The sequence below is a fragment of the Chelon labrosus genome, assembly GCF_963514085.1.
Source record: "Chelon labrosus genome assembly, chromosome: 20".
In the NCBI taxonomy this organism is placed as follows: domain Eukaryota; kingdom Metazoa; phylum Chordata; class Actinopteri; order Mugiliformes; family Mugilidae; genus Chelon; species Chelon labrosus.
In genome coordinates this window covers 17517253-17540084 of record NC_140353.1, presented here as the reverse complement: position 1 = coordinate 17540084, position 22832 = coordinate 17517253, and the positions used below count along the sequence as shown (strand labels likewise).

The 22832-nt window shown below is 40.1% G+C and overlaps 2 protein-coding genes across 2 annotated transcripts; both read right to left on the bottom strand.

The window, feature by feature from the left end:
- Positions 1–3825: 3825 nt before the first annotated feature.
- Positions 3826–7514, bottom strand: LOC311505919 (uncharacterized protein). Its single transcript, XM_084569746.1, has 7 exons — positions 7383–7514; positions 6269–6402; positions 5883–6002; positions 5565–5592; positions 5433–5471; positions 4865–4967; positions 3826–4780 (listed from the first exon to the last, which is right to left on the bottom strand). Exons 1-7 carry the CDS (start codon positions 7429–7431, stop codon positions 4696–4698), a joined length of 558 nt encoding a protein of 185 aa, XP_084425872.1. The 5' UTR covers positions 7432–7514; the 3' UTR covers positions 3826–4695.
- Positions 7515–12747: 5233 nt separating this feature from the next.
- On the bottom strand, positions 12748–20446 carry LOC311505154 (uncharacterized protein). The gene is made up of 7 exons (XM_084568560.1): positions 20412–20446; positions 18074–18213; positions 17776–17895; positions 17461–17488; positions 17329–17367; positions 14594–14699; positions 12748–14509 (listed from the first exon to the last, which is right to left on the bottom strand). Exons 1-7 carry the CDS (start codon positions 20434–20436, stop codon positions 14473–14475), a joined length of 495 nt encoding a protein of 164 aa, XP_084424686.1. The 5' UTR covers positions 20437–20446; the 3' UTR covers positions 12748–14472.
- Positions 20447–22832: the final 2386 nt, after the last annotated feature.

Genomic DNA, 22832 nt, shown 5'->3' with positions numbered 1-22832 from the left:
GAGGTGAGGTGAACCTGGGACCCTCTGGTCCCAAGCTGCATCTTGCATCTAAAATCTGGTATATTGACCTCAGTGTGCAACGATATTTAATCCCCTTACATGAATGCCATGTCCTGCTGTGTAAAAATAGTTGCTGCACTTGTATTGTACATTTGTTCTCAAAGAAGACACAACCACACCACGCGTGACTTTTTCCTCATTGATCCATTAACAGAGTACTGCCAGCAGATGGCAGCGTGTTCCTTCACACTGCATGAAATTCAAACATCTGAATTAATCATTTACTTGACTGAGTTTCAGACAGACTTTATTGATCAACAAGTGAAGCTGCTTGGTCACAGCAGCTCAGCTGCACATAAGAAACACTCTTGAGAACCACAAAACAAAAGTAGTTAAAAAAAAAAAATAATTTTAAAAAATGAAATTGTATAGGCAAAAAATGTACAGAATTTGCATATAAACAAATGTACAAGAAATGGAGACAGGAGTGAATATATATTATATATTAATAAGGTAAGAAGTTCCCAGGTTTGAATCCATGGGCCGACTGCGGCCTTTCTGTGTGGAGTTTCCATGTGACTGCATGGGTTCTCTCTGGGTACTCCGGCTTCCTCCCACCGTCCAAAGACATGCTGGTTAGGTTCATTGGTGATTCTAATTGGCCGTAGGTGTGCATGTGAGTGTGAATGGTTGTCTGTCTCTCTGTGTTAGCCCTGCGATGGACTGGCGACCTGTCCAGGGTGTACCCCACCTCTTGCCCAATGATAGCTGGGATAGGCTCCAGCCCCCCTGCGACCCCTCACAGATGAGTGAGTGAGTGAGTGAGTGAGTGATTAATAAGGTGCAATAATGTGCATTAACATTAATAACATGGAGTCATCTTTTACAGAAAGGTGAAAGGTATGAATGACGTCCTGTAGCTGAATCACTCTGTTGGAGAATGAGCTCCGTTGTCCCTCCAGTTTGTCCATTGTCCTCCTGTCCCTCACTGACACAAATGTCTCCACCTGTCCTTTTTGCTGGTACTGCTCCCCCAACAAACCACAGCAAAGACTGGTAGAAAATCTCCAGCATCTTGCTGCACACATTGAAAGACCTCAGCTTCCTCAGGAAGTAGAGTCAACTCAGGCCCTTCTTCAAGGATTCAAGGAGTTTTATTGTCATATCACACATGTTGGAACATGAGGTGGAACGAAATTAGTTACTCTGGTCCTGGTGCAAGCCATAGCAGAAGCAGTAAAAAGTATAAAAATAGAATAAAATTAGCTAATTATACAAAAAATAGCAAGACAAGTAACATAAATATATTGTACACAGCTTTACTATTGTCCCTCCAGTCCAGTCTGCTGTTCACATGGACTCCCAGGTACTTATAGCAGTTAACATAAGCATTAACATACATCTCTGATGAACATATTCCTACAACCCATTGCTGTATTCAGTTTGGTTTAGTTGGGTCATCATAGCTGTTCTTACTGTACATCAGAAACTGAAATAGACTTTCCAGGAAAATTTGCACGAGTACTTTTTGAGAGGGTTCATCAAGTTCCTCAAGCAGTCTTTAAAGGGTAACAGGTCTCTTTTTAGTTGTCTCTCAACAACAGATGATCCCAGAATCACCCAGTCATTACACAGACTCCAAAAAAAAAAAAAAAAAAGACTCTGACAGCGAAGGAAACTGGATTTGTACCACATTCATGTTCCAGTGGAGAAACATCTTGAAGAAACCCTTTTTTTCTGTTTCTTTATTTGGGATATAGTCAGACTGAGAACCTTCACATGCATCATGTGGACTCGTTATAGGGAGGGAAATTAGACACTACAGTCGTCACCAGGCATTGATGTTGCAGTTGGTGACCTCAGTCACCTGAGAGCCTGACTTACAGAAACCCTGGCAAGAGAACCACAACAACAATGAACTGAAAATCACAAGATTTTGTCTTAAAGCTCTGAAATGTCTGAAATATTAATACGTCTGGTGGTATGAGATAAAATAGGAGAGAAGAAGATGACAGACAGCCCGTGAGTATATCTGTATCTGCAGACATGCAATAGCCTTCTCTTAAATCCTGTTAATGGATCTAAATGCAAGATAGGGCTGTTGGCTGTACATGGTGATAATCTAAATTTAGCCCTTTGTTTCTGGAAGTGTACACTTACACTCTGCGTCTGAAACCACATGCTTTCAGTAACATCTGCAGACAGATATTAGAGCTTGTGATCACCTCTTCTTCAGGCTCATTGGCTGAACCTGCTCACCCCACATTCAGGGACTTTCACTGTTACATATTACTTGCATGCTGACGCACAACATAACTTCCTGACCTCGTGAGTGTGTTGTGGGGTGGAGACTCGTTTTGTTTATGTTTATGTCCATGATCGTTTCAGTGAAAATTATCTACGTTCTGTCAGTAGCTACAACATAAACTCTACGAGGACAATTAAGGTATTTTAGATAACCCTTTATCAGGTTCAGTACTTAGAGAAAGATGTGGCATGTTGACAGTGGGGCACTATCAGTGTCAGGTTACAGCTGCAACTGAGCTGAGCTAGGCATCTGCCAAGACAGAAAGTAAGGAGAACCTGGGCAAGTTTCCTGTCATACGTTTCTCACGCCACCGAATATCTCTCATCTTCACTGGCTAAGACAAGTCACCAGATAAAAAAACACACCCCCGTTGCTATGGAAACCTACACTCTGTAGAGACAGCTGAGCACAATAACTTCCTTATATTGGCATCTCGTTTCGTTGTTGTGCAGATGATTTACAAATATACTGTATCTGCCCACACAGACTGACAGCAACACCTCTGTACAGGCTTTGCTGAAGGTTGTGCAATCATGGAAAACTTCTTTAATCTCAATAAGACAAAACTGAAATGATATTATTTGGACACCCTGTTCTCTTAGATGGTTTTGACAGCGCCATCAGCCCTCTAGCCTCCTGCTGTCACCCTGTAGGAAGAAACCTTGGTGTGATGGTTGACTTCATCTAATTTAGACTACTGTAACTGTACACAGGGCTGGACCAGTCATCAATACACTACCTACATGCTGTACAGAAAAAAATGACGAGACCACATTTCCCCGGTACTGGCATGTGCCTATACTGGCTTCCAGTCCATGTTAGGATTTATTTTAAAATTGTATTACTACTTTTTAAGAGTCTTAATGGCCGGGCACCATCTCACTTGTCATTACTATTCAGCACTGCGATCAACAGACCAGCTGCTACTGGACCTCCCCAGATCCAGGCTCAGAAACAGAGAGGCGATCTGTGGTGGCCCCCAAAATCTGGAACAGCCTACCCCTATTATGCCAAAGTTGCCCAGAGTTTGGAGCATTTTAAATCATTGTTGAAAACCCACTTCTTCTTGTTGGCCTTCAGACCCAGTTAAGCAGGATGTCTTGAATTTTATTATGCTTTTTTTAATATATATATATATATTAATGGAGATTGTTGATTTATTTATATTTGTTCTGCTTGTACAGCACTTTGGTTCAACTTTAGAAATATACTTTGACTTGACTTGATTTAGACAAACAAATCACAATGAAACAGATGCAGACATTTCTTTTATTTATTGGTACAAGATTTTTCATTTTATATGAGGAAGACGGAGAAAACAAAAGGACTCACAAGGAATGATTTAAGATTAATAGACAGTGAATGGACATAACCGCCTCACAATGTAATACAATCCAATACTACAGTACATCTGCTACAAAACATTGTGGTGGATAGAATTACATTGTATACATTAATGCATCCAAACCCTCAATAGTGTATTTATAAAATCTACATAGTGTATATGATATAAATAATCTATACATATATATATGTTAATATTACCACAATATTAGCATATTTATAGCTGTGTTATATATATAAATAAATATATATATATATATATATATATATATATATATACATACATATATATGTAATAAGTGTTATTTATATGTCTGTATCTAGACAGTATTATTATATAATAATAATAATAATAAAATGTATATAAGTATAATATGCTGTAATGCTACAGGACACTGTAGTGGGCACTCTCTGGTGCTGCATTACGGGTCTCTCAGCTTCCACAGCTTTGGTTCACTGGTCACGGGGGTCCTGACTGGAGCTGGGGTGCTCATTGCGCTGCTACCGGATCCTCAGGGTGCACTCGCTGGTGCAGCAAAGAGTCTGTCAGCTTCCACAGCCTCGAGAACTATTTTATCTGCGCACCAATTCATCACAACTGTGGGATTATCGTCAAGGCTGTTTAAATTCACTTTGTGTTCTGCTTTCAACACAAATAGTGGCAGTGAATTTAGAATCTGCTTTAACCTAACGTCATTTAAAATAGGCTCCCAAAAAGCTTCTCACTAAACATGAGACTGATAAGTCAGCATGTGGCTACAGCTGGAGGGAAACATTATTTTAAGTATTTGTTATATAAATGTATGGAGGCAACTGTGGTGGTTTTGTGTCCTAAATCTTAAAACCTAGGTCGGCTTCAATTAAAAAGCAATAATAAAAGACACATTCGTGTACATGATTGTCTCAACAGATTAGTAAAGCGTAGAGTGGAAGAAATAAAAAGATAATGCAGTGCAATCAAAGCATAGTGCTACCAAAAAAAGTGAAGGGGAAGCTAAGTAGAAAGCATGATTATAGTTCCCAGCAGTAGGACAGACCGTCTTCTACTTGTTCTCCTCCTCCACAGCAACTTCTGTTATGTCATAGCTCTTCACACCAGTGTAGAAGCCACAAATCTGACAGCTCATCCTGAAAATGACAGAGCATTTCTAAGAACGTGCTAGATGAGAGAAATGAAGGGCATTTTATAAGATGATGAGATAAAACAAATACCTGTGATCTTTATCTTTGGATTTCCGGTACCGGAAATAGAGGAGACATGCCATCAGCAGAACCACCAGCAGAACCACCGCAACAACGATCCAGGAGACAGTACCTGAAAAAAAACAGCAGGAAAGCTTTAGTGGCATCATGCCTCCAAAGAAATGTACAATTTCAGAGCTCAACAACAGAACCTAACTCAACAACTCTGCCATGTGACTTGTTAGCTTGTGGTACCACAGTAACTGACCCTTCAGCTCAGTCAACTAGAGTGTGGTTATGTCCTGTTCATTGTCCTGATATTGTGTATGACTCCCTTTTTCTTTTTTTTCTTTACCAAAAGAGCCCTAAGGCATGGGCTCCACCAGGCCCCTGAAGGTGTACCGTGGTACCTTTCTGTCAGAATTAGCATCAAGCTTTTCATGAGTTTGAGCTACAGTAGCTAGTCTGTTGGATCGGGACAGGATAATGAGATAATCAGTGTTGACCTGGCCAGTGATTACGACCAGTCGGCCATAATGTTATGGCTCGTCGGTGCATCTGATGCAAAGTTGCTTTGTAATGTAAATCTTGACTTTACCTTTGTCTCCCAGAGAAGGAGCATGTTCTCCGCAGATGGCTGTAAAAACACATCAGAACATCAGAACAATGAACAGATGGAAATACACATTTTACCTCAGAATAAATGATTGATGAATGAAATGATACTCACTTGTACAGTTAACTCTGTACTCTATAACCTATGGAAAAGAAGCAAAGTGACATTAATGTTGACTGGAGGTCAGCAGAAAGACTACTAAAAGTATTTTTAGTAGTTCTAAAGTTGTTTCCACAACTAATTCATTGTCATTCATCGTTGTCTGATTCCTAAAGCAAACAAAACTGAACACTCCCTTAAACACACAAAGTTATCTGAAGTATAACATTTGATTTCATGTGATTCACAGAGGTTTCTTCTTGACTGAATTACTTTTAACATGTCTCATATTTTTGGGCAGTGATATATTTTCACATATTAAAAAGGTCATACCTCTGAGATGCAGTTTAGTATGAAGATAATATTCTCCATACAGTTCACGATGATTAGAGTGTCATTGTGGTTTGTGACCACCCAAGGCATGTGGGCCAGATGATTAGCTATCACGTAGTTCTGAAGTCAACACGTGAAAAAAGAAGATACAGAAAGTGTCAGTGCTCATGAAACAAGACTCATTATAACACTGCAGGTAGTACTGTAAAGGTAGAAGTAGTGTTTTGTAATGCGTTTTCTCTTAGATAGTTTAATTTCTGCCAATTGGCTTTGATTACAGATACGTTTCAATGGAATAGAACCAGATGATAATGTTAGCAATAACTGTATAAGTTACAACAGTGACAACAGCGTTAAGCTAAGACGCTCTGGTTTGTCTAACTCACATCAGCGTCGGTCCAACTATACTCGCAGCCAGATGCCATTGGATTCACATCAGAGATCTTGTAGGCTGTCCGGTGACCGTCGTGAGTGACTGAGCATTTCAAATCCCATCCACTGCAGAGCTGCAGAAGGATGACTGGGAACAAAAACAAGTGTTATAGTTCATGGAGAAGATTATTGTGCGCTTAAAACAATAACTCAAGTGCTGTGGTTATGGAAAGAGGCATGTAATCATCAGTAATACCATTATACTTGAGATGCAACAGAGCTCTGTATTACTGCGGCAAACCAATGCAAAAAAAAAAAAAAGTATAGTATAACATAAGTGGCCCTGAATGAAAAAATATAAAATGTGTAGTCCATTCTACCTACCCAAACATGTGGTAGCTAAAAATAAAGGCACCACTTAAAGAGAATTGCAAGGACCCCCCCTTCCAGCTATGATATGAATTTTACTTTACAGGCCCTAAGATATGGTAGTAGTAGGGGGTCTTGCCCCTTGCCTGGGGCCCTCCAGAGTCAACTTTGTTTTTACATATTTAAACTGAAATATACAACAAGAGGTTCTCTTTATTGATAACTAAAAGTCTTCAACTCCACAATCAGTTTAACAAGGCTAGAAGCTGAAGTGGCGAAAGAGCTCAAATAAACAGGCCACAGCGCGTGTCGGTATTCCCCCCTCATTGCGTCATTATGCCCCGCCCCCTAGTTCCCGCTACAATAACAAACACGCCGTACAAACCGGTGTGTTATGGTTAAAAAATAAATTTAAAAAAAGCCCACGTGCCTTTCTTTAAATGCTTTTTGAATGCCTGGATTTACTGAGAACCTTCACAGACACACCGGTTTACACCACGCGTGCCAATAAATACACGCAATGCCCATTTAATTTAATTTCTGACAGATAAGACATTTAGACCCGAGGCACAAGCTGAATTACGACAAATAATCGACACACACAGAAATGTCTTTAAATGTTATCGAGCTCCCATTTTCTCATTATTGACACGCAGTGAATCTTATACAGAGTGGTTAACACCTTAGTAGTACACTTTATACTCGCCAGATCTGATTGACAGACGATGCAATTGCTACGAGTAACAAACATTTACTCACTAAAACACAGCGCAACAGCGGTCCTCTTCACATCAATGACTTCCTTCATCCTTAAAATACTCTCGGGAAGCTAATTCACTTTTCAATAATGTTTTCATTAAGAGCTGCGGCGAGCGAGCGTGTCTGTCAAGGCTTCAACGAAAAATGAATGACGTGATGCAATTGAAATGTCCTCACTCTGAGGAGGTACATCATGCGATATCAATAAGACACACCTCTCTTCCTTTGACTTCCTCTATTTAATGCCCCTGGTGACAGCTACAAGCCACGTGTTTAACACGTGAGTGTAATAGAATATGCCGTGAGACCTGGCTTTGTAAGGTCCTTATGTGTGTATTAAAAGTATTGTGTGGAAATCCCTCCACTTCGTCTACTGCCTTGCAACTTTATTTATGTTGAAACAATGCTACTGCTATAGCATTAGTGGATAAGTTCCTCTCCTATTGTGGAGACGTTGAAACCGGAGGGAACAAAATGAATCCGTGATAAATGGTGAAGGCTGCATTATCCATGAGTGTTTTAGAATATGCTTTATATTGTCCTTGAATAAATGTATTGTGTGGAAATCCCTCCACTTCGTCTCCTGCCTTGCAACTTTATTTATGTTGAAACAAGTATCCGTGGCTAAACTTCTCTCCAACTCCACGTTACACTGTGGAGACGTTGAAAGCCCGAGGAAATAAACTCATGGAAATAAATGACTGGATGAATTATCTGCAAATTCCGCTCCTCCGGAAACAGATGATCCAGACTCAGCAAATCATCACACATGACTTTACAAAAGGAGCTGAACTACTTTCTACTGTATGTCTCACAATTGTCACCACACATCGACCTTATATAACCCCACAGAGTCTGACCTATGTAACCACTTCCGTCACTACTGAAGCTACATTTTTGCTTTCCAATCTCACTGGCTGAGACTGCTCACGCCACACAGGTTGTTCACACTTTCATTCTTCCCATGATCACTTCATGATTATAGTGCTGCCTCAAATTCCTCATAAAATTCCTCAAATTCCTCATAAACCGTTGTCCCTTACCGTTACAAATTACCGCTGTCTCAAAACAGACTCCAAATCAGACTGAGGTGGAGTCTGTTTTGATCACGTTGTTGGTCATTTCCCTGAATTGTATTAATATTTCTCACATTCTGTCAGTAAAAAGTGAACACTGTGAAGGCATTTAAGTCACCTACCCTTTATCAGTGAAGGGTTCAGTTCTTAGGGAAGGTTGTGAGACTTTAATCTTTAAAAGGCATGTGTGAGTGTTCAGCATGAATTACAGAGATACATGTCTCACCCCACGTCTCCCACCTTCGCTGACTAAGACATATCACCAGATAATAAACCACCCCCCTGTTGCTATGGAAACTGACATTTGACCAGAAAAGCTGAGCAAAAAAATAAAAAAATAAAATGAAAACAACTCTTTTAATTGAGTCAGATATAAAAATCTTTATTTTGTATTGATGAAAAGTTACTTAAGTTCACGACACAGAGAGAAAACAGACTCACAAGGATTCTCAAACATCAAGGAACCATGTAGGCCTCTTACACTGCTCCATCATTCTCATAAGAAATACTGATCATTTGAGAAGCAATAGTTTGGTAATTTGGACATACAATCTCTCTGTATTAATTAATGAATCCAAAGTTTATGTTGCAGTTTAGTATTCATGAATGAGTTGGTCACAGGTGGATAGTCCCCAACTGTTCTGTCTGCTCTGTAGTAAGTGGTGGTAAATGACTGCAAGATGAATGGTATCACCTGATGACTGTAGAAGATACCCAGTGTAACCTCTGGACGCCCAGTAGCTATCTACTGTTTATGAATGGAAGCTGTTTCGACTGAGGAAGGGCACAGGAGGAGGGGCACCATGTGTTCAAACAGGAAGTATATGCATGATGCAACACTATCATTTGATACTGCAATGTGTTAAAAAAACAAAAAAAAAAACAGCACAATGCTCATATTTCTGTTATTGTCTTACTGTACTGTACAGTATAAGCGATACACCAATCTGCCACAACATTATGACCACCTGCTTGATATTGTGTATGTCCTAAGACATGGGCTCCACCAGGCCCCTGAAGGTGTACCATGGTACCTTTCTGTCAGAATTAGCATCAAGCTTTTCAGGAGTTTGAGCTACAGTAGCTAGTCTGTTGGATCAGGACAGGATAATGAGATAATCAGTGTTGATCTGTCCAATGATTATGTCCAATGTTATGGCTTGTCGGTGCATCTGATGCAAAGTTGCTTTGTAATGTAAATCTTGACTTTACCTTTGTCTCCCAGAAAATGAGCACTTTCTCCGCAGACGGCTGTAAAAAGACATCAGAACATCAGAGCAATGAACAGATGGAAATACAAATTTTACCTCAGAACGAATGATTGATGAATGAAATGATACTCACTTGTACAGTTAACTCTGTACTCTATACCCTACGGAAAAGAAGCAAAGTGACATTAATGTTGACTGGAGGTCAGCAGAAAGACTATTAAAAGTATTTTTTAGTAGTTCTAAAGTTGTTTGCACAACTAATTCATTGTCATTCATCGTTGTCTGATTCCTAAAGCAAACAAAACTAAACACTCCCTTAAACACACAAAGTTATCTGAAGTATAACATGACTTCACGTGATTCACAGAGGTTTCTTCCTGACTGAATTAGTTTTAACATGCCTCATATTTTTGGGCAGTAATATATTTTCACATATTAAAAAGGTCGTACCTCTGAGATGCAGTTACGTATGAAGATAATATTCTCCACACATTTCGCGGTGACTAGAGTGCCGTCGTGGTTTGTGATCACCAGAGAGGTATGGTTCAGATGATTAGCTATCACGTAGTTCTAAAGTCAACACGTGACATATACAGACATTGTTATGGCATTGACTGTGATAGCTATGTATGTAATAATGTGCGCTGCATTGTCCCTGACAAATAAACTAATAAAAAAATAAAAAATAAATAAAATAAATAAAAAGATCCAGAAAGTGTCAGTGCTCATGAAACAAGACTCATTATCACACTGCAGGTAACTGGTGATTATTGTGAAGGTAGAAGTAGTGTTTTGTAATGCTTTTTCTCTTAGAAAGTTTAATTTCTGCCCATGGGCTTTGATTACAGATACGTTTCAGTGGAATAGAACCATTCAGATGATAATATTAGCAATAACTGTATAAGTTACAACAGTGACAACAGCGTTAAGCTAAGATGTTCTGGTTTGTCTAACTCACCTCTGCATCGCTCCAACTATACAGGCAGCCAGTTGCCTTTAGATTTACATCCGTGATCTTGTAGGTTGTCTGGTCAGTGTTGTGAGTGACTGAGCATTTCATGTCCCCTCCACTGCAGAGCTGCAGAAGGATGACTGGGAACAAAAACAAGTGTTATAGTTCATGGAGAAGATTATTGTGCACTTATAACAATAACTCAAGTGCTGTGGTTATGGAAAGAGGCATGTAATCATCAGGAATACCATAATACTTGAGATGCAACAGATCTCTGTATTACTGTGGCAAACCCAATGCAAAAAACAAAAAAAAAATAAAAGAGTTTGGGGACTCCAGTATAATATAAGGGGCCCTGAATGGTTACTCATATTAGTACTCATAAACACAAAGTGTGGAGTCCATTTTACCTAGGCAAACATGTGGTAGCTAAAAACCACTTACAGGCCACAGCGCGTGTCGGAACCTTCATGGACACACCGGTTTACACCACGCGTGCCAAATACACGACGCAATGCTCATTTAGTTTAGTTTCTAATAGATAGATAGATAAGACATTTTAGACCCGAGGTACTAGCTGAATTACGACAAATAAGCGACACACAAATGTCTTTAAATGTTATCCAGCTCTCATTTTTTGATTACTGACACACTGGCAGTGAATCTTATAGAGTGGTTAACAGTAGTAAACTTTACTACTTTACAATCAAATAGTACGAGTAATAAACATTTAAACCACAGCGCAACAGCGGTCATCTTCACATCAATGATTCCCTTCATCCTTAAAATACTCCCGGGAAACTAATTCACTTTTCAATAATCTTTTCATTAACTAAGAGCTGCGGTGAGCAAGTGTGTCTGTCAAGGATTCAGGGAAAAATGCAGCTGAAGTGATGCCATGAAATGATCTCACCCTGAGGAAGTACATCAGGCATATCAATGTGGTGACACACTGCTCTTCCTGTCTTTGACTTCCTCAGCTTAATGACCTGGTGAAAGCTACAAGCCGAGTGTTATTATCCGTGAGTGTTATAGAATATGACCTGGCTTTGTAAGGTCCTTATCTGTGTATTCAAAGTATTGTGTGGAAATCCCTCCACTTCGTCTACTGCCTTGCAACTTTATTTATGCTGAAACAATGCCACTGCTCTAGCATCAGTGGATAAGTTCATCCTCTCCAACTCCACGTTACACTGTGGAGATGTTGAAACCGAAGGGAATGAAAATAATCCATGATAAACTGGAAATAAATGACTGGATGAATTATCTGCAAATTACTCCCCAGTTTACACAGAAAATGATACATCTCACTTGTGTACCTAATGTAATGCTGAAACTGGATGTTTCATCCACTGCATTTGGACTTGTGAACTGATGACTATTGCAAAGTCCTAAAATACTTTACATACACTGACCTTATATAACCTCATAGAGTCTGACCTACAGAGTGAATCATGAACACTCATGTTCGTCCATCTTGAGATCTGGTATTTTTATTGTGGTAAGTTGGAGGATCCGTGCCGACATCTTAACCTGCATAAACTCATGAGCTATGTGTAGTTATGTTTGCTTCCATTAAACATGTCGTCACTCTTTAGAACCTTTGTTCTATTTTAGTGCTACCACTGCCGTCACTACTGAAGCTACATTCTTGCTTTGAAATCTGATTGGCTGAGACTACTCATGCCACACAGGTTGTTTACACTTCCATTCTTCCCTCGATGACTTCATACTTATAGTGCTGCCTCAGTTTCCTCACCGAGTGAGTCTGAGGTGGAGTCTGTTTTGATCACGTTGTTGGTCATTTCCCTGAATTGTATTTATATTTTTCCACATTCTGTCAGTAAGTGAACACTGTGAAGGCATTTAAGTCACCTACCCTTTATCAGTGAAGGGTTCAGTTCTTAGAGAAGGTTGTGAGACTTTAATCTTTAAAAGGCATGTGTGAGTGTTCAGCATGAATTACAGAGACACATGTCTCACCCCACGTCTCCCACCTTCGCTGGCTAAGACATATCACCAGATAATAAATCACCCTCCCATTGCTATGGAAACTGACACTTGACGAGACAGTTGAGCAAAAAAAAAAAAAAAAACAATGAAAGCAACTTTTTTAATTGATTCAGATTTAAAAATCTTTATTTTGTATTGATGACAAGTTACTTAAGTTCATGACACAGAGAGAAAACACTCACAAGGAGTGATTGAAGATTAAAAGACAGTGACTGGACATAACCACCTAATAATGTAATACAATCTAATACTACAGTACATTTGCTACAACATTGTAGTGGATAGAATTACATTGTATTCATTAATGCATCCAAACTCTGAATAGTGTATTTATAAAATCTATATAGTGTATATGATATAAATAATCCATTCATATATATATATGTTAATATTACCACAATATTAGCATATTTATAGCTGTGTATATATATAATAAGTATTATTTATATGTATGTCTGTATCTCGCTAGTATTATTATATATGATATGCTGTAATGCTACAGGACACTGTAGTGGGCACTCTCTGGTGCTGCATTACGGGTCTCTCAGCTTCCACAGCTTTGGGTCATGTTAACACCAGTAACGGGGGTCCTGACTGGAGCTGGGGTGCTCATTGCGCTGCTACTGGGTCCTCAGGGTGCACTCGCTGGTGCAGCAAAGAGTCTGTCAGCTTCCACAGCCTCGAGAACTATTTTATCTGCGCACCAATTCATCACAACTGTGGGATTATTAGTTTGTGTTCTGCTTGCGACACAAACAGTGGCAGTGAATTTAGAATCTGCTTTAACCTAACGTCATTTAAAATAGGCCGGTGATAATGCTGGAAAAGCTTCTCACTCAACATGAGACTGATAAGTCAACATGTGGCTACAGCTGGAGGGAAACATTATTTTAAGTAAGAATCTGGTGTCTTAATGGTGTTATATAAATGTATGGAGGCACTGTGGTGGTTTGTGTCCTAAATACGATTAAAATCAATGAAGCAAATAGAGCTTATAGTGTAGAAATAAAACACCTGTCACCTACTAATGTCTACTTGAAATAAAAAGCAATAAAAGAAATCATTTCAGATCACATTCATGTACATGATTGTGTTGACAGATTAAACACACAGATAATTAATCAAATAAAGAGTACAGCTTTAGATAATATGACTTGAATATGTAGTAGCTTTTAGCAGTAGTGATCCATAAGATAAGCTATTTTAAATGGCAGTTTACTTGTTTACTTTTATATGCTCTGATAAAAAAAAAAGTAAAATAACGTGTTCTACTTATTCCCAGCCTCCACATCAATGCATTCAGTTGGTTTGGATTTAAACTTCACAAAAGTGTAAAGGCCTCCAACCTGGCATCAGTTCCATCTCCCGCCAATGACAGCAGAATATTACTTCTAACATGCAGGGTGAGCGCAGGGCAGCTCATTATATATGATGCTGTGAATTTAGAATCTGCTTTAACCTAACCTCATTTAAAATAGGCCGGTGATAATGCTGGAAAAAGCTTCTCACTCAACATGAGACTGATAAGTCCACATGTGGCCACAGCTGGATAGAAACATTATTTTAAGAGAGTATGTGTTATATAAATGTATGGAGGCAACTGTGGTGGTTTGTGTCCTAAATCTAAAAGACCCATTCGTGTAGACGATTGTCTTGACAGATTAGTAAAGCGTAGAGTGGAAGAAATAAAAAGATAATGCAGTCCAATCAAAGCACGGTGCTACCAAAACAAGTGAAGGGGAAGCTAAGTAGCAAGCATGATTATAGTTTCCAGCAGTAGGACAGACCGTCTTCTACTTGTTCCCCTCCTTCACAACAACTTCTGTCATGTCATAGCTCTACACACCAGTGTAGCCTTCAGTCTGACAGCTCATCCTGAAAATGACAGAGCATTACTAAGAACGTGCTAGATGAGAGAAATTAAGGGCATTTTATATGATGATGAGATAAAACAAATACCTGTGATCTTTATTTTTGGATTTCCGGTACCAGAAATAGAGGAGACCTGCCATCAGCAGAACCACCAGCAGAACCACCACAGTAGGAACGATCCAGGAGACAGTGCCTGAAAAAAAAACAGCAGGAAAGCTTTAGTGGCATCATGCCTCCAAAGAATTGTACAATTTCAGATCTCAACAACAGAACCTAACTCAACAACTCTGCTATGTGACTTGCTAGCTGGTGGTATCACAGTAACAGACCCTTCAGCTCACTCAACTAGAGTGACGTTAGGTTAGGTTAACTTACTATACTGAAAGGGATTCTCAAACATCAGTGAACCATGTAGGGGTGGACTGGGACAAAAAAATCGGCCCAGGCATTTTGGACCAGATCGGCCCACCACATTCAATAACACACGCCTTTTCTGTCTTTTTGGTCTCTTGAATGTGTATACCAACTGTGCAACTCTTTAAAACCACGTACCTTACGTCATGCAATGTGTTAACAGGAATCAGTGAGAGGGGACACATTAAATACTTCCAAAAGTGTCATTTATCAACACTACAAAAATGTATATTCCACCACTCCATCACAGTAATGAATCTTAAAGCAGCATTCATCTGTTTTTACTGGTCAATACCCTTTGCACTACTGGATTTTTGGCATTTTGTTGTGGGTGGTGATCTAAAAGGCTCTGTAACATAGAAATCTCAGGACGGGAAAAGTAATGTATGTCCTCCTGCTCTCTCGCTGCGTCTCTCGTCTCTCTCACTAACACTCTCCTCTTCTGGGGATGCTATCTCAAGCTAGTTCAACAAAACATGAATGGAGACTGTGGGTTGAGTTTTTATTTACATAAGGATGCAGTCATGTGAAGAATTATTGGATTCTCTGATAAACAGACACACAGCTGCACTGGCATAACACTGGCAATGAACAAAATGATGCCAAAAAGTATGATGTTCTTTCATTGTGGCCTATATTGTCTTTAGCCACCTAGGCCACATAAAACTGCCCCAAACTAATTTTTTTTTCCAGGCCTAAAAAGTAGCCTATCCTAGGCGTACTAGTTAAACAATTAATAGCCTAATAACGAAATCAGAATGCTGCCCGCTGACTCACTTTTCATGTTGGTGAGTGGTGGCTTTACATTTACATTATTTTGGATTCTCTTATAAAGAGGTGCACAGCAGCACTGGCATAACATAGGTAATAGACAAAATTATATAATTTTTAAAAGTGTGATTTTCTTTAACTTCTGTACATTGTCCCAAACCACTTACATGAAAACTGCCTAACACATTTTTCCAGGGTCAAAAAGTAGCTTAGCCTTGGACTAGCCTACTACTCACCGCACAAACAATAATAGTCCAATAATGAAATTGGAATGCTGTGTGCTGACTTACTGTTACTGTAACTGGTGGTTACTGGTGGTTACTGGTGGTTTTAAAAAGTGTTCTCACATTCAAGTACTAACCTTGGCTTATGTACACAATGTCCTATAAATAGCCGCTAGTGGTATGGACGTTAGCTAATTGCACCTGCATTTACAATACAAACGAACTTGGCCATAGAACATTAGCCAAAATGCTTTTATTGATGTTTTATCATTTTATCAGATTTACCAAGGGGTTGTGTTGTTTTAGCCTCCTCATTACATAGCCTTAGTGTTCTGAAAGCAGTCCAGCTTACCACAGGTTCTACTACATGTTCCTGTTCACTGTGAGTACCACTACCAGTAAACATGTCTGTAATTTTGGCACATTTCACTTTTTTTTTTTTTTTTTTTTTTTTTTGCTGAATGCATTACGCAGACAGGACCAACGCGAAAGGGTTGTGTTTAACAATATGATTGGGCCAGCCCAGTGTCAGTCGGCCCGCTGATCAATGTGTTAATTTAAAAAAAAAAAAAACAAAAAAAAAAAAAAAGGGAAAATGCCTGGTATGCCAGATGGCCAGTCCATCCCTGCCTCTTACACTGCTCCATCATTCACAAAAGAAAATCATTTGAGAAGCAATAATTTGGTAATTTGTGGACATACAATCTCTCTGTATTAATTAATGAATCCAAAGTATCTGTTGCAGTTTATTGGAGTATTCATGAATGAGTTAGTCACAGGTACAGTCCCCACCTGTTCTGTCTGCTCTGTAGTAAGTGGTGGTAAATGACGGCAAGATGAATGGTATCACCTGATGACTGTAGAAGTATTCTTTGTTTTTATAAGATACCAGTGTAGCCTCTGGACGCCCAATAGCTATCTGCTGTTTATGAATGGAAGCTGTTTCAAGGGAAACGCCTGTGTTGTTTTAGGAGGAGGGGGACCACGTGTTCAAACAGGAAGTACATACGCATGATGCAACACTATCATGTGATACTGCAATGCATTAAAAAAAAAACAAAAAAAAAACAGCACAATGCTGACATTTCTGTTCCTGTTAAACAATACACCAATCTGCCACAACATTATGACCATTATGATTATTGAGCTTGATATTGTGTATGACTCATTTTTTTTTTTTTTTTTTTTTTTTTTTAACCAAAAGAGCCCTAAGACATGGGCTCCACCAGGCCCATGAAGGTGTACCAGGGTACCTTTCTGTCAGAATAAAAATGAAGCTTTTCAGGAGTTTTAGCTACAGTAGCTAGTCTGTTGGATCGGGACAGGATAATGAGTTTACCAGTCGGCCATAATGTTATGGCTCATCTGTGCATCTGATGCAAAGTTGCTTTGTAATGTAAATCTTGACTTTACCTTTCTCTCCCAGAGAAGGAGCATGTTCTCCGCAGATGGCTGTAAAAACACATCAGAACATCAGAACAATGAACAGATGGAAATACACATTTTACCTCAGAATAAATGATTGATGAATGAAATGATACTCACTTGTACAGTTAACTCTGTACTCTATAACCTATGGAAAAGAAGCAAAGTGACATTAATGTTGACTGGAGATCAGCAGAAAGACTACTAAAAGTATTTTTTAGTAGTTCTAAAGTTGTTTCCACAACTAATTCAGTGTCATTCATCGTAGTCTGATTTCTAAAGTAAACAAAACTAAACACTTCACTCTCTTAAACACACAAAGTTATCTGAAGCATAACATTTGACTTCACGTGATTCACAGAGTATTCTCCTTGGCTGAATTACTTTTAACATGTCTCATATTTTTGGGCAGTGATATATTTTCACAGGTCATACCTCTGAGACACAGTTTCGTGTAAAGACAACTTTTTCCAGGCAGTCTGCGGTGCCAAGCATGTCAACGCGCTGTGTCTTCACTGGATCACTTTTGCCCCCGTTGTTTTTAATGCTGACATCCTAAAGATGCAGAAAGTGTCAATGCTCATCAAACAAGACTCACCATCATACTGTAGGTAATCATAATGGATGTAAAGATAGAAATCGTTTTTTCACAATGTTACAAATGTGACAAAACAAAACATAAACAATGTATCGTGTCAGAAAACATTAAGACGTTCCGGCTTGTCTAACTCACATTGGCATCGGCCCACATGTGCTCACAGTTGGTTGCATTTGCATCTAGGACACGTCCCTCAATGATGTAGGTTGTTTGGTTGCGATGCTGAGTAACGGAGCAGATTAGCCCCTCTGCACTGCAGAGTCGCAGAAGGACAACTGTGAACAAAAACATCTGTTATAGTTCATGGAGAAGATTGTTGTGTAGTGGTGTGTAGATACTCCCGTGATACTTGGTACATATTGCGACAACAATTACAAAGTACTTTAAACATCCCACAAAGACCCTTATGCTGACTGGAAACAAAAACAAGGGACAAAACAGTATGTCTATACACCGATCAGGCATAACATTATGACCACCGACAGGAGTAGTAAATAACATTGACCGTGTGACAACCCCATGTTCTGCTGGGAAACTTTTGGACCTGACATTCTTGTGGATGTTACTTAGACATGTACCACCCACCTAGACCAGACCAGGCACCCCCACCCCATAGCAATGACACTCATTTATAACAGCAGCCATCCCCAGCAGGATGCAGCCTGACACAGACACACACACAAAAACAGTTTAGGACGACTCAGAAAACAAGGTGTTGACCTGGCCTCCAAATTCACTAGATCCCAAACTGATCAGGTATCTGTGGGATATTCCACAGAGACCCCTCCAAGAAATCCATAGAACCATGTATAAGGTACTAAAAAACTGCAGGTAGTCAAACACTCAGCATGAATCTAGAACTGAGAATAACCACTGAGTGCAATGAATGTTTAGAGAAATTAGTACACAGTGTTAACCTCCATTTTCTTTGTTACATGGAGCAGACACATCTTTCATATCACAAGTGTAACAGGTAATGAAAGTTCATTTTATTGATGGAATTTTTCAACTCTGTATGTAACATAAGTGGGAGTCCACGTGGTAAAAAACAAGACTATGAGGGGTCCATGCCGTGGCGAAGTGCAGAGGCATAAGCAGAGGCATAAGCGGGTGAAACACGGTCTGAAATGAGGCAAAGTGTCTGTGAAGGAATCCTTTGGCTGACAAGTGAATGACAGTCAGGCAGGGTGGAAGCAAAAGTTACAGGCCTTAAAGTCATATGAAATGTTTCCGTGTCACCTGTAGCGCCCCTTGTAGACGTAATGTCACGCAACTTGATGGGCGTCTACACAATATGTTACAGATTGTGTATGCCAAATTTCATAAAGTTAGCTATTGCAATTTTTGAAATGTTGCTTTTGTAGCGCCCCCGAGAGACCAAGGGTCACAAAAGTTGGAGTGCTTGTACAGAATCATATTATTATAAATCATGTGAAGTTCGATTAAATTTGGGTATATACTTCATAAAATATTAGCTTTGGAGTTATACTGCGCCATGCAGTAAAAATAAATTAGCCATTAACTTTGTAATCAATAACCCTGCTAAAGTTCTTTTGAAGAATTTTCATTATCTTTGTCCATTAATAATATGTGGCAGATTTGGTGAGAATTGAATGAACGGGCTAGGAGGAATTGATTTTGCTCTGAGGTGCAATTTTTTCAAAATGGCGGAAAGAAATGGCAGGCGGAATGGGCGTGGCATAGTCCATTGGAACCAATGCTATCTAAGGAATCAGAGGGAGAAAGAATTTTGTTTGTAGGGCACACGGTTCTCAAAATATGAGCCAAAACGTAAATTGACTTATTATAGCGCCGCCTAGCTGTAGGCGTGTGTATTGACACCTTGGCAAAATGGAATGGCATAACTTCTACCAAGTTACCAGGTTTGATGCCCTGTGCCCTTGCAGTTTGTCCTGGGCAGACAATTGTAGGTACGCAGAACATTAAGGCGAAGAAATATAGTAAGAAGAAGAAGAAGAAGAAGAAAAATCGGAAGAAAAACAATAGGGATCCTGCAACTTCGTTTACATGGACCCCTAATGAAAAGCGCATAACAGAAACAGGTACCGTTTTTTGCGAGGAAATTATGTCACTCCACTCGTTTAAACAAACCGGCGCGTGTTGGTAAAGAAAGCAGTGGTAATGAACTGCCCACAGTGAAAACATAACATCAGACTAACAGCTCGTTTTCTCTCTGACACATTAGATACTACACACGACGTACAAGCTGACAAACAAGCGACACACCGACAGTGACTATCAGAGCGGTTAACATCTTAGTGATTATTTTTCACACGGTTCATTGAAAACTCCACAGCTCACTCAGTCTGAATCACAGAATGATGCAATGAACCATATGACTCAGAAATGCTGATTAAACAGTGAAACACGAACAGTCTATTCGCTTCTTGTCTGCACCATCTTACAGGCCATTTTAGTGTTTTTTATCAAAAAAAAATAATATTTTACTCACAAATGCACGAAACTGCTGCGAGCATGTCCCCACCGGTACCGTGAGCCATATGCAGTGAGTTGTAGGAAGTAACTTGACGTAGTGTAGTGTAGGAGGGGCATCAAGTTACTTCCTGCTGTGCCTTCAAAATAAAATAAAACTAAATGACGCGTTTTTCCGAAAGAAAAATAAAACAAGAGTTTACTACAATATGTACTATAACATACAAACCTACCTCTGGAAACTCCTAAAACACTTGGATCTCATGATCCCATAGTGTCACGCATTCCGCTGAGGTCATGACCTCATAATGCTGTCTCCAGTTCAGATAACTTTGGCTGGTTTAAAATTAACCTCTAAAATCTAAAATGTAGTGTTGTCACAGATCACATATATCTGAGTTTATCCACTGACTAATGCAAACATACTTGTGACATCTGGACACGCCCATGAGGGGCGTGGCCGCTGGCTACTTGTTCTTGATAGTGGCGCGTTCGACTTGATGCAGATCTGTCTGAGTCTGACTTGACGTGATGCATGCTGGGTAGAACAAGTTCATTTTAACCAATCATATTCGAGATCTATGAGCATGACAACCCAGCATGCATCACGTCAAGTCAGATCTGCACAGATCTGCATGAAGTCGAACGCGCCTAATGTCATGATGACATCATCACGTTACCAGTAGGAGTTTTTAAATAGGAGTCGTTTCTAACGCTCACTAATAGTTTGGAGGTTGGGCTGGAAGATCCAACCTCCTCCGCTGACTCTGGCCTGTCTAACCCAACAGCTAGATGATCAGCCCACTGCAGATGCAGGTAGGGTGACCAGATGTCCCGCTTTGTGCGGGACAGTCACGCATTTTCATTACTTTTCACACGTCCCGCAAATTGAGACGTTGTCCCGCATTATTGACAGTCAGACTCCAGTTTTGAAATGCGTGTTTTATAATCTGGCATTTATCAAATAGCAGTGAGGGCTGTCATCAGGGGTCGGGGCGGGCTGTTTGATCATGTCAATCAAACTGGGACGCGGACGCAGGTTAAGGGCGCGCCCACCAACAACAAACAATGCAAATCAGATCAGAACGGCATGCAGCGAGAGACATGGAGGGAAGCACAAGCCGGCTAAGAAGAGGAAATGCAGCTATGATAAAGACTAGGAAACGATCTATCCCTGGGTGAAACCAGTGCAAGGCGAGTCTGGTAAAGTTTGCTGTGAAGCTTGCTTGAGTCATTTTTCCGTTTCACACGGAGGTGAATACGACGTGACACAGACAATGCGAGACAAAACGTGCTGCTCAACTTGGGAACTTGGGAAAGTTGCATTTAAATAAGTTTATATATATATATATATATATATATATATTTATAAAATATATTATAAAATATTTTGGCGGCACAGTGGAAAGGTGGTTATCACTGATGCCTCACAGCGAGAAGGTCCCGGGTTCGAATCCATGGGCCGGCTGGCCTTTCTGTGTGGAGTTTGCATGTTCTCCCTGTGTCTGCGTGGGTTCTCTCCGGGTACTCCAGCTTCCTCCCACCATCCAAAGACATGCTCATTAGGTTAATTGGTGATTCTAAATTAGACGTAGGTGTGCGTATGAGTGTGAATGGTTGTCTGTGTTAGCCCTGCGATAGACTGGCGACCTGTCCAGGGTGTACCCCTGCCTCTCGCCCGATGACAGCTGGGATAGGCTCCAGCACACCCCCGTGACCGTTAACAGGACTACACGGGTATAGAAGATGAATGAATGAATATATTTAAGTTTTTATTTGCAGGCTGTTATGTGCTACTGAATCAATCAGATGGCAAAGCATAGTGATGTTATAAGCAAAGGGGCAGAATAGAAATGTTTATTTTTTCTTTTAGTTCTTTTAGGGTACCTTGATGCACTGTTATCTCACATTGTCCCACATTGTCCCACATTGTCCCACACAAACGTAGCCTTTGTCCCACATCTGGTGAATTGGGATCTGGTCACCCTAGATGCAGGTGGAGGTCTCAGCCTCCTCAAGCCACCAAGCTAATGCTAATGGTGTAGCCCTCAGCCAATACAGTGGAAAGCCATTAGTGGCCCTTATAGTATTGTTATACTATAATAATAGGCAGGTTCTTGTGTCTGCCTGGGTTTTCTCTGGGTGCTCCGGCACCCTCCCACAGTCCAAAAACATGCACATCAGGTTCACTGGCGATTCTAGGTGTGCATGTGTGAATGGATTTTGGTCTCTTAATGTTAGTCCTGTGATAGACTGGCGACCTGTGGAGGGAAACCTCATGATGTCGCATTCAGCTGAGGTCATGACCTCCATAATATCACCTCCTCCTGAGGCCCTTATAGTATTGTTATACTATAATAATAGGCAGGTTCTTGTGCCTGCCTGGGTTTTCTCTGGGTGCTCCAGCACCCTCCCACAGTCCAAAAACATGCACAGCAGG

What these genes read in the sequence shown, in the direction of transcription:
- LOC311505154 (XM_084568560.1), bottom strand. Translation starts at nt 20,436, where the DNA reads ATGCTCGCAGCAGTTTCGTGCATTT. An exon ending in CACGAAACTGTGTCTCAGAG is followed by an intron (nt 17,489 to 17,775) that starts GTATGACCTGTG and finishes TCTTTTCCATAG; the next exon opens with GTTATAGAGTACAGAGTTAA. An exon ending in TCCTTCTCTGGGAGAGAAAG is followed by an intron (nt 14,700 to 17,328) that starts GTAAAGTCAAGA and finishes TTTTTTTTTCAG; the next exon opens with GCACTGTCTCCTGGATCGTT.
- LOC311505919 (XM_084569746.1), bottom strand. Translation starts at nt 7,431, where the DNA reads ATGAAGGAAGTCATTGATGTGAAGAGGACCGCTGTTGCGCTGTGTTTT. An exon ending in TACTAAACTGCATCTCAGAG is followed by an intron (nt 5,593 to 5,882) that starts GTATGACCTTTT and finishes TCTTTTCCATAG; the next exon opens with GTTATAGAGTACAGAGTTAA. An exon ending in GTACAGAGTTAACTGTACAA is followed by an intron (nt 5,472 to 5,564) that starts GTGAGTATCATT and finishes GTGTTTTTACAG; the next exon opens with CCATCTGCGGAGAACATGCT.